Here is a 12,040-nt window from a genome sequence, read left to right on the forward strand (position 1 = left end):
CAAAATTCTAAAAAGTTGTGCAAAATACGACTAAGGTAATCTATGCCTGGGATAAGAAAATTCTTAGTATTTCGAATAATTCATACTTTAGCAAACAGTTTATTTATAAAAATGACCATCTAATTGATATCCATGTCTACACCGAAATGCCGACTACTGGACTGGTGATTCCATCGGGGACGAAACGTCCACCAGCAGTATCATCGACCCGGTGGTGTGAATATTTATCAAAGGTACCAGGTTTATAATTTGATACTCCAGACGGACAATTTGTCTATTTAAGACTCATTATGCAGTTACGCTCAGATGAAAATAGTTGAAAGCCAAACAAGTGTAAGTTTGAAGAGCATTGAGGACAAAACATTCACAAAAGTTGTGCCAGAGATGGCTAAAGTAATCTATGCCTGGGATAAGAAATGAGATAATATTGTAAATAAATTAAGAGTACATCTGTAAAACCTGATCATATAAAATGGAAGATATTGTAACCTTGAAATGGATTTATGGCAGTGTTATTTGCGTAAGAACGTTAACTCTTTTGAAAAGATTGTTTGTTTACTTTGATTCTCGATTTGAATACGAAAACCATATTTGATTAAATAATCAATTACCATGATAGTTTTATTTAACTCTCTGATAAAAGTGAAAATAATTCGCATTAAGTAAGGTAAACACGGTTATCATATATATTAAACTATTGAACCTACTGTTCAACAAAAGAACTTCACAAACTAATAATTAAGGGACATGTTTATAGAGCTTTGTCCTGTATTCTAGCAAGTGAACTTTTTCTTACCTTTTTAAAGTATGCATTTGTGGGGAAAGTCTGCGATGTGTTACTTATCATCAAAATATGTTCATTTTAACATTAAAAAAACCCAACACATTCACAAAGTTTTAAATTTGCATTCCTTTTAATAACGGAGAAAATCAAGTAATACAAGTTTTATGCTATACTAGTATTCAAAAAATAAAATATCATTCGGATGTGTATGTTCTGACATTTAGCGTTTGTGTTTTTTCTCGGTATTTATCCTGTATAAGCGTAGGATTTGAACCTGTCCCAATTTCTAGTAAACTTTTTATCAAGAACAACGGTCACATAAACCAACGGTAATAAATTCAGCCATTCATAAAAAAAATTTATTTAGTTACATTCTGTCCAATCAAGCCACCTCACAGCGAAAGTGCGAGTAGAAACCCTTTATGAAAGAATGTAAACAAACGTGCACTGTATGGTAAACAGTTATAACTGCATAGGCGGATCCAAGGGGGGGGGGTGGAGGGGCCGGGCCCCCCCTTTCGTGGGAAAAATTGGTTGATTATATAGGGAATCATTGAAACATGACTGAAGCGGCCCCCCCTCCCCTTAGGTCAGTCAGCGGCCCCCCTTAGGAAAAGTTCTGGATCCGCCACTGAACTGATTACAAAAGAACAAATTATATATACCAAATCATTCAACAACAGTTACGGAAAAGTTTATTAAACAAAATGGAAATATACAAAAAAATCAAGTACATTGCTTTATGACTTATTTTAAACATGCCCAATTTGCTCCTGTATTCTGTTTATAAATGTAAAGATCCGGTAAATGAAATATCATTCATCGATTATTTGTTCTAGACTCATAATGAATTTTTAAAACGTGCAAAGAGGACTTAGTTTAGCATATATACATGCATTGTATTTTATACATATACTTAAACATGTTATGTACAAACTGTAATGTTGTACATGCTTATCTTAATTGTCCGTTTATAAATTTTGAAATTATTAAGAAACTAAGGTTACAACTCCCTCAGGCAAAGTTGACTTTAGACGAATTTGGCTATCTATTTTAGGTATTTGACATAAAGCCCTACAGCGGTTTCGGTACTTATACATCCTAGGATTTCAAATGTTTGGCTTTGAGCGTTCCTGATGAAGGGAAACCCACAAAAGCGCTTCGGACGCATGAAATTATTAAACGTGTTGTTTTCAATATTTTGTAATGAATTTGTACGAAATTAAAACCTTAACACAACATATATATTGTCAGTTTTGGATTATCGTTACAACTATTCTTGACATGTTGTGCGTTTCTTTATACTTATTGTACTTGTTTGATCTTTCGCATATGAAATATATTTGTTTAAAAAAAAATTCCCAAAATGCGCAAGTGCGCTGATGACAAATCTTAAAACCTTTCTTGGATACTATTTGATCTCTTTTCATTCGAGCGTCACTGATGAGTCTTGTGTAGAAGAAACGCGCGTATGGTGGACGGAATTTGTATCCTGGTATCTATATATGACGAGTTTATATACTGCACACCTAAATGGATAGCCCTATATACTTGACCCGAAATATATCAATACCTGATTGTACAATAACTGTTACATAATTTATCTTCATTATGATGAGTTATAGATATTTTTATAACTACATTTATCGTTGTGTTAAACTTTCTGCGACCCACAAAATATGTGTGCAGCAAGAGGAGAGGGGTTAATACTGATTGTAGTGCTAACAAGTCTACGTGCATCGATATCGACTCCTGTATGTTGTGCTCCAGACCAATGGGAAGGACGTCTGTATGTAGACTTTTTTGTTTTTCCATATGCAATTCATACCTACGGTATGGCTGATTTTGCTTACGATTTTATAAATTCTAGAACCGTTATAAATGCAACACTAGTCGGAGAGAGTCCTTTTGCGGATCCAAAAAAGAAGCAGTATTCAGCATTATATCTCGAAGACTATAAAAATGTAAGTACAATGTATGATTCCGGGGTATGATTTTCTGTGCTGACATGAATCATCATTGATATGGGGATATTTAACGTTGGAATATTTGAAATACAATGTAGTAAGGCTTTTCTAGATCAAGAATAGATTACATAAGCTGATCAATGCTCTTCAACTTTGTACCTTATTTTGTCTTTTTAAAGAAAAATTGAATCGACATCACTGATTAGTCTTTTTGTAGAGGAAACGGGCGTCTGAAGTAAATACAAGATTTAATCATGATATCTATGATAAGTTTATTTGTACATCTGTCCGTATATATATAACCATCCCTTTGGATCATAGTCATGAGATTCTCAGTAAATACAAGATTAGTAGATACTGAAACGTCTCGCTTCTAAATTGATTTCCTAATCAAATGTTAATACGTTTTTTTAGATATGGGTTAGGTCTTATTATGTGTATCTAGAATGTTATTTGTTGATCATTAAACCATTCAAAAGTAAAAGTATAAAAATACTGAAGTCCGAGGAAAATTCAAATCACAAGTACGTATTTGACATTTTAATTATTTCAACCCGACCGCAACTGACGCGTCATGCGTAGACAAACCGCGCGTTTCTCATATCAAATTATAATCCTTAAATCTTTGAGGAGTTGTCACTTAACCTCGACTGTGATCCGGTAATGAGGATTTTTACAACTCTGAATAACTATTAGTATCAGATAATAATACATAATACTTTGTAAGTTAGTCTGATTATCGGGATTTTTATCTGCCTGATCAGAGTACCATCCTTTAATTAGTAGTGCTCTGGTTAAATTTCTAATTTAGGTCTGTAAATCAGCGGCCGCGAATTGCACATGTCATGTCGAGGATATTTTGTCTAAGAATATAATGAGGGGAAAATATTGACCAATGTCGTATAATATTGACATTAATTTCAAACCATTACATATTTTTTTTGGTAAATTTTTTTGTATATATTTATTGCAAAGTAGTAGAATATGTTAAGATTTATGAAATGATTCATAAAGATTTTTATCAACACAAGTTTACAGAGGTTAAAACCTTTTAAATGTAGCTTTATAAAGTTTGATAACTATTGAAATACTAAATTTATTTATAATTAATTTTACGTTCTCGAACAATAATGCAAAGTTGCATATATTACAAGTGTAACTGGTTGGCCAGTAACACAGTAAATGTCCTTAAATTAGAAAAAAAATATACAGAACTTCAAGGAAAACAGTCATACAGTAGAAAACAAAGTATAAACACAAACTATGATCAAGGTTTTTTTAATGTGTATTTTTGTTAACTTTGGAGAAGTTGAGAGTTGTCTCATTGACAATCATATCCTTTTATTTTATATTCATGCATCGGCTTCTTTTGCAGACTGAAAATTAGTTAACATTATTATTTAACGTCACGTTCCGATATGAAGGTGATATACTCACACGAAATAATTCATTCAAAGTTTGATTACTCTGTAAAACGCATCGATCCCACTGAAACTGAAATAAAGTAAAAAACGGATACAATTAAGCCTGCCGTCTTCGTTGTGTACTCTTATTTTTCTGTTTGTCCTTTCATTTTTTACCATTTCGTTGTCAGTTTATTTTTATCTTTGAGTTTATATGTCCCTCTGGTATCTTTCGACCTCTTTTGTGATGGATAAATTACTTGCATTCACCCATAGCACGTATTATGAAGATTCGTTTTTTTATATCACAGTTTATGGTAAATGAATATTAAATATCATTAATATCATTCAATTTCTGCGATTTGATCAAAGTTTGATCGTAATGCAGAATGGTAAATATCATCATTTAATTAATTAAAACGATGATTGTAATTTCAGTATTATGAATATGAATTAGAAAACGGTGTACACTGCGAGATAACAAAGTTGGATGTCAATATGACTAAACAATGTGTCCAAGGTAAGAAATAATTTTCTCGTTTAGTAGACAATAGACAATAGACAATATTTTATTCGCACAAACACATTTACATTAAATGGTTATGGCATACAAAATTAAAACAATAAACTGACAATAGTTAAATTGATTATAACTATATTAGAGTGACAGTGGTATTCACAGCGAAGAAGAAAAAGGCTATAAATATCAACAGTTTACACATTGTTAATGTTCATGAACAATTATAAAAAAGAACACAAACAAAAATTAGGTTGCATATTAAACAAAGTTACACAGATGTTCTTAATAAAAGACAATCATTAATATACTTTATGGTGATTTTTATAATGACTGGTAGACTGCTATTTAAAAGTACAGTCAAATGATTTAGTGTTATAGTGGACTGCAATTTAATAAAATTGAAATTAAGATTTTTATTAATATTTTGTATATAGGTATCCCTTAATGATTTATAGCATGGACAGATTGAGAAGAAATGGTATTCATCCTCAATTTCTTGTCTGTTACAGGATAAGCAAATGCGTTTATTTCTTTCAATGTTGGTATAACGCCCTCTTTCAATTGCTAGGGAATGCGCACTTAGTTTAAATTTACTGAAAACTGTTCGGTCGGTTTTGAATTTACATATATCAATATATGGGGGCCTTATAAAGCATATGAATCTTTGATTTAAACCACTGTAAAAAAAAAAATTAAAAAAAAGTATGGAAAATGATATATATGACTCCTTGATTAATGAATTAGAATATAAAACCGATTTGTTTATTTATTATCTTGATTTCGAAATTTGTTTGTTGGCGTATTGGCCCGATTTGTTGTTTGTTATCTCGATGCTTGTTATTTCATGGTTTACGTGCAAAATAAAGCTTGTTATGATTCACCAAACTAAATTTTGAGCATGTATTTAAGTACATACGTAGGTCTAGGACATAAATAAACCCCTTTATATACAGACTACAACGAAATGAACTTGTAAACCTTGTAATACAAAAAAATTTATGGTTTAGTCCGACTACATCGAATATATCGCGACAAGGTCGACAACATCGCCTCATTCAGCAGATAGTGTTCTATAAAATATATTGGAATTGTAGATTAAAATTCATTTTCTAAGTGATGACAAATCGTACTTTCGCCGAAACCACACAGACTACCACTACAAGTTCTTAAATTTAACTTTCAGATATGTTGCGATTAGATCATCTATTATAAGTTATATGGTTCGCTATTGACCCCATACGGATCCATAGAGGGTTAGTAAAATCTATAGGGGGTGAGGCCGGAGGCCGAGTCCCCTATGAATTTTATTCACCTTCTATGGATCCGTAGGGGGTCAGTAGTTAACCGGATAACGAATTTATCGGACGCTGGACTTTTTCTGCGGCGCTTTGTTGAAAAATAAACAATGAAACACAACAACATTAATAGATGACGTCGCCATTAACGCGTCATGAACCCCATATGAAACTTACTAACCCCATACGGTCTCATAGGGGGTCACCACGTGACGGCATTTAACCAATCACAACGTGATAATTCATCTGTGGTCCGATAATGGTTGTTATTTTGCTTTGTCTCTTCTTGTTCGATTCACAAGATTTAGACACTGGTAAACTCTTGTCGCGTTTATTTCAATTTAGACAACAAATAAACTTTGAATGCAACTTTTGAACACTAAATTTGAAAACTAATGAATATGATGTCAAGACAACAACTGAACCAATAAATATGATATTTGTAGAAAACGAATATAAAATGTAAAAATTGATACAAGTGGATTCGACAAGTAAATTAAAAGTGTCTGCATTTTTCATCTTCGACACAAGTGTCAAAAAGTAGGATAACGAATGGATAACGACTGTCAAATACCTGACTTGGTACAGGCACATTATAGAAAAAAAACTTGTAAATATAAGTTGTTATATTAATAAAAGGACAAATGAGGGTTTCAGATATCCGGAACCGATATGTGACATGTTGTCGATTTTTCTTTTCATTGAATTTTTATATTGAAGGTGACGATAATTTACTGTTTAGTGGTATAGTCGGAGAACACATTATCACTAACACATACAACATTACTCTCGGTAAGAGTAACCCAAACATTAGAGCAACAATAGAAAGAGGTATGTATTGGTATGGCTTACAAACTAACATGATAAAAGAAAACAATCCGTGTACATTTACTCCTAGTTTTTGGCGGGGTTCGTGTTGCTTATTCTTTCGTTTTTATGTTGTGTCGTGTGTACTATTGTTTGTTTGTTTGTCTTTTGTCATTTTCAGCCATGGTGTTGTCAGTTTGTTTTCGATTTGTGAGTTTGACTTTCCCACTGGAATATTCGTCCCTCTTTTTTAATCGATTTGGTCGTGTGTCAAATAGATCTTCATTGGTTATGATTGACTTCATTAATTCCATACTCGGTTATGTGCCGAGCTAATTTTTTATATTATCTAAATATCAACTTTACCGTGCTCCACTTCTCAGTGCCTAATATAAGTTCCATACTTGCCAACGACCTCCCCCCGCAAAAAAATCAGTTTATAGATGTATTTAGTAAAATTTTTGTTGTGGCTTTGGAACTATTATGACTAGTTTGTTGTTGATCTGTCAACATGCACATTTCCGTTCCGGATGGAGTTAAATCCAGAAAAGCGCTTCGGACGCAAGGAATTGTTTATCGTGTACAGTAGTTTTCATTTTTTTAACAACACCAATAGTTTAAAAAATCTCTTTCTTCAGAAATTGTAAATTTTAATGTTTCATATCAGTCCTAATTCTGTTTACCTTGACATTAATATATATTCGTTTCAGAATTTTTTATTTTAGGTAGCTGTGTTCCCGTACATTTATACGTCAAACATAAAGTAGACATGTCTACTGTTGATGTTTATAATGTGACACCGGGTATTAAAGACACAAAGATATTTGACATACCTCCTCAATGTAAACATGCTAGTCCAAAACATAGAAGGACGATGGTGAGAAATGAATTCTTGCAATGTGTACAAGATTAATAATTTCATGATAACAACTATTTTTAAAAATAAACTCTTGTAACAAATTTGATCTAGGTAAACATGAAAAGCAATAATAGACAAGATTGTGGTTACGACAATTGAAACACATCTGTCGTCATTTGTGAACCAGATACTGTAAACCACCTTATTTTCGCGCACCATTTATTTAGAGTTTAGACTTACTCGCCCATTTCACAGCGATTTAATTTCGTGATTCTCAAATTTGCTTATTATAGTTTAATAAGAAAAGGTCCAAGTCTTACATATTCCTTATGATTTATTCGCGTGAAAGCTGCAAAAAATAGATTACTAGCGAAATTAGTCGATTTATAGTATACTATAACGTTCAACCAAGTGTTTGTTTTATTTTCGAAGATATAATTTTAACTCACCACTTGAAACTCTTGCATTCTCTACCAAGGAAATCATGATATGAAATGCTGGCTCTGAAATAATGTATCACATTGGAGATATATACTCGATGTGCATGCGCTGCTGGAATGTTGCTACATAGAAATTGAAAAAGCTAAAATCATCTTGTCGCAAAGTTTGTTCTCAAACGACCATCGTTGTCAATTTCTAGATGGAAGCCAAAATGCGAGACGGACATGTGTATCTGTTTGTTTTTTTGTTTTTGTTTTTGTTTTTTTTTTTTAATTTAAGTAGGATACATCCGTTCTTATAGTCACTAAACCTTGAATTATTTGGTAAGAAGACATCATCTTCATAGTTTAAAGTAGCGTCAAATGATATAAATAGCTCTTCTGCGGTCTTTCGATGAAGATCACGTATGAAGTCTGCTACATAAAGGTAAAGGAACAAGTAGAAAAAAAGGAGAGCAGTTGGTTCCCTTCTATAACTGTTTATAGAAAACATATCCTCCAAACTTAAAGAATATTTTTTTATCTAGAAATTTTGAATATATTTTGATCAAATTTTAGAAATTTTAATTCAATACCACGTACGAAATTTCCCAGTTCTCTAAAGTTTAATCATGAGTCTTGAGAGAATAAAATTATAGCACCTATGTAACATTGTAGACTTTACTTTGGAAAAAAAATATTCAGTAAATCATTTAACGATAAAATACAGATATTTTGTTTTTTTTACTGAATAACAAGACTTAAGGTTATGTAAAATATACATTTGATATCTTATTTCAGGAGAGTATGCATATATTCAAATTGAAAATACGAGAAACTCTTCAGCAGGTGTTGTTTGGAGGGAGAAAGGAAGGAAATGGTCAGATAGATTCAGCTAGACAAAACTTTGTTAAATGATGTGAATAATTTATTCATTTTGCCGTTTATATATTTTCAATAAATGCTGATTTCATAACAAAGGTTCTTTATTTTCTAAGGTAAGGAGTTGACTAAAATGTTGTGGACACACTGTGGTCTTTACTTAAACCCTAGCATCGGCCATTTTAAGTCTTGGAAAAAAGAAAAAAAATACAACTCATATGTATCCAAAGTCTGGGAGAGTTCGGTAGCTATAAAATCAGGTTTAACCAACCATTTTGCTATTGAGCTCGTCTGAATCTTGGTTGGAGAATTGAAGTTGTTTTTTCACTTGTTTTAATACTTAAAGAAGTTTTCGAATGCGTCTTGGAGTTCGTTTTGTTGTCATGTTTTTTTTTATCATGACAGAGAGACCTGTCAGTAGTCAGAGAATAAACTGACAAATACTAATGTTCATTGTTTGTTTTACGTCCTTTCATTAATTTTGTATGCATATTCTGGAATTAAACAAATTAACAATAAATCCAGTGGAAAATGTAGAACATGGTCTTCTTACCATTCCAGAGTATTTAAGATCGCCCTATGTTTTGGTAGGGCTCGTGTTTTGTGTACTATTAGTTGTCTGTTTGCCTTTAACTTCTTTAGCCATGGCGTTGTAAGTAAATTTTCGACTTATGAGTTTGAATGTCCCTCCGGTATGTTTCGCCTCTCTTTGACTACTATTGTAAAAATGGTATTGTTATGCGTTTACTTTTCTACATTGGCTAGAGGTATAGGGGTAGGGTTGAGATCTCATAAACATGTTTAACACCGCCTCATTTTTGCGCCTGTCCCAAGTCAGGAGCCTCTGGCCTTTGTTAGTCTTGTATTATTTTAATTCTAGTTTCTTGTGTACAATTTGGAAATTAGTATGGCGTTCATTATCACTGAACTAGTATATTTGTTTAGGGGCCAGCTGAAGGACGCCTCCAGGTGCAGGAATTTCTCGCTAAATTGAAGACCTGTTGGTGAGCTTCTGCTGTTGTTTTTCTATAGTTGAGTTGTTGTCTCTTTGACACATTCCCCATTTTCATTCTCAATTTTATGTTGAATAATGACTAATTCACATTGTCACATGATACCTTTAGAGTTGTTGAAAGAGTATTGTAACGTGAAGACGAAAAAATGAGGAATCATATTAAGTGTCCAAATAATGTCTGAACATTACTGCATATTATATAGATCTTACACAGCCAAATAATGTAACTTTTTCACATGTGTTTTCGCGGGGGTCTAAATAAGTATCCTTCCAATCCTTTGTGGTAATTTTATTTGAAAGTGCATGTATCAATCATGACTATGATAGTCAATAGTCAATTAATAATTTGGAGATATTTGACATTGACCTTGATGATTATAGATAGACCTCGAAGTTAAGTACATTTGGTATCTACAACCAAAAATGAATGTTGATTAAAGAACTGCATATCTAAAATGTGTTACATGTGTGATCAAAATCCACCCTAACGCATTGTGTATAAAGTAAAAAGAACTGAACTCCTAGGAAAATTCAAAAATTAAAAAGGAGAAAATGGTGGATTAAACGTGGTTTTATAGCTAAATTAAACGACCACTTGAATGATAGTCGCATAAAATTCCATTATATTGACAACTATGTTTGAAAAAAACAAGAAGAAATAAAAGATAGAAATGTCAAAAACAAGGGTACAACAGTCAACTTTGTTTTATAGCATCAATCACATAATGACAATCACATATGTCAATAAATACAAGAATACAAAAATTTAACATAGTACAATAACACAATTGTAGGCAGATCCTGCTCCACATGTAACACCCGTCGTGTTGATCATGTTATTACACATCCAGTAAATAGTTTAATCCGGTAGGTCACATTCTTGGTGAAAAGGGGAGTGGATTGTAGGTACCTAAGTAAACCATTATAGGTCAAAGTACGGTCTTCAACACGGAGCCTAGGCTCACACAGCAAGCTATAAAGGGCCCCAAAAATTACTAGTGTAAAACAATTCAAACGGTAAAACCAACGGTCTAATCTATATAAAAAACGAAAAACGAGAAACACTTATAAACCACATAAACAAACGACAACCACTGAACAACAGATTCCTGACTTAGGACAGGTGCAAACAATTGTCTTGATAGATATTTTCTACTTTAAAAAGCAAAACCAAATGCTCCTAATAGTGGTTTTGAAGTCAAACCTCCCAAAGATTACAGACATCATCTTAATTTGTTGATAGTAACGGAATATATATTTCATAGATGACACTGGATAGCTCCCACTAATTAGACATAATTCTGTTCAATTTTGTTGGATTGTAAGATTAATAAATCAATAAATTCCGATTTACAACGAGAAACAGGACGAGTGCAACTATTAAAGCAGAAACTGTCATCCCTTTTGAAACTTCTTAGCTTCACCTGTAATTTTGTTTTGAAGGAGTCATGTTGCCTTTGCTTAACTATTCAGCGCATGTTGCATAATAACTTATTAAAATAGAACCATTTCTATGCTGGAAAATCAAGCAGCAGATATAATTGATTTACAAGATATACACTTAACCATTATGATTGTTTTGTTTAGTTACATCAAAACAAGACTTTCGTTTGTTTTTACTTAGATATCTTTAAGGTCGTTATTAAAAAAAGTAGTGAGTTATGGTTGTCTGTATAAATGTTGCTCATCATAGCATAAAAGGGGGAAATAAACTATCGAGCTAAAGGTTTAAGTCATGATCCAGTATTCGCAGACAATTCTAGCATCTTAAACACATGTACTTGTCTGTGAAAATAAAAACATTTAAGTATATGTATTAGGTACATATTTTTTTCAGATACATGTTGGCAGTGTTCTTTAATGATATAAGCAGAGGCGAAAGAAACCAAAGAGAAATTCGAGCTTTAAGTCGATAACAAATTGACAATGCCGTTACAAAACACGAATTAGACGACAAAATAACAAACAACAGTACACAAAACACTGTTGTCCATGGCGTTGTCAGTTTTTTTTTCAATCTATGAGTTTGACTATTCCTCTAGTATCTTTCGTCCCTTTTTAAAAAAACTACAGTATGATCAACACCTTT

At 32.5% G+C, this 12,040-nt stretch overlaps 1 protein-coding gene across 1 annotated transcript; it reads left to right on the plus strand.

The window, feature by feature from the left end:
- The first annotated feature begins 2,388 nt into the window (after positions 1–2,388).
- LOC143046081 (uncharacterized) lies at positions 2,389–9,025 on the plus strand. Its single transcript, XM_076219063.1, has 5 exons — positions 2,389–2,748; positions 4,593–4,674; positions 6,690–6,800; positions 7,502–7,653; positions 8,856–9,025. The coding sequence occupies exons 1-5, from the start codon at positions 2,464–2,466 to the stop codon at positions 8,970–8,972; spliced, it is 747 nt and encodes a 248-aa protein (XP_076075178.1). The 5' UTR covers positions 2,389–2,463; the 3' UTR covers positions 8,973–9,025.
- Positions 9,026–12,040: the final 3,015 nt, after the last annotated feature.

The sequence above is a fragment of the Mytilus galloprovincialis genome, chromosome 9 (genome assembly GCF_965363235.1).
Source record: "Mytilus galloprovincialis chromosome 9, xbMytGall1.hap1.1, whole genome shotgun sequence".
Taxonomy (NCBI): Eukaryota; Metazoa; Mollusca; class Bivalvia; order Mytilida; family Mytilidae; genus Mytilus; species Mytilus galloprovincialis.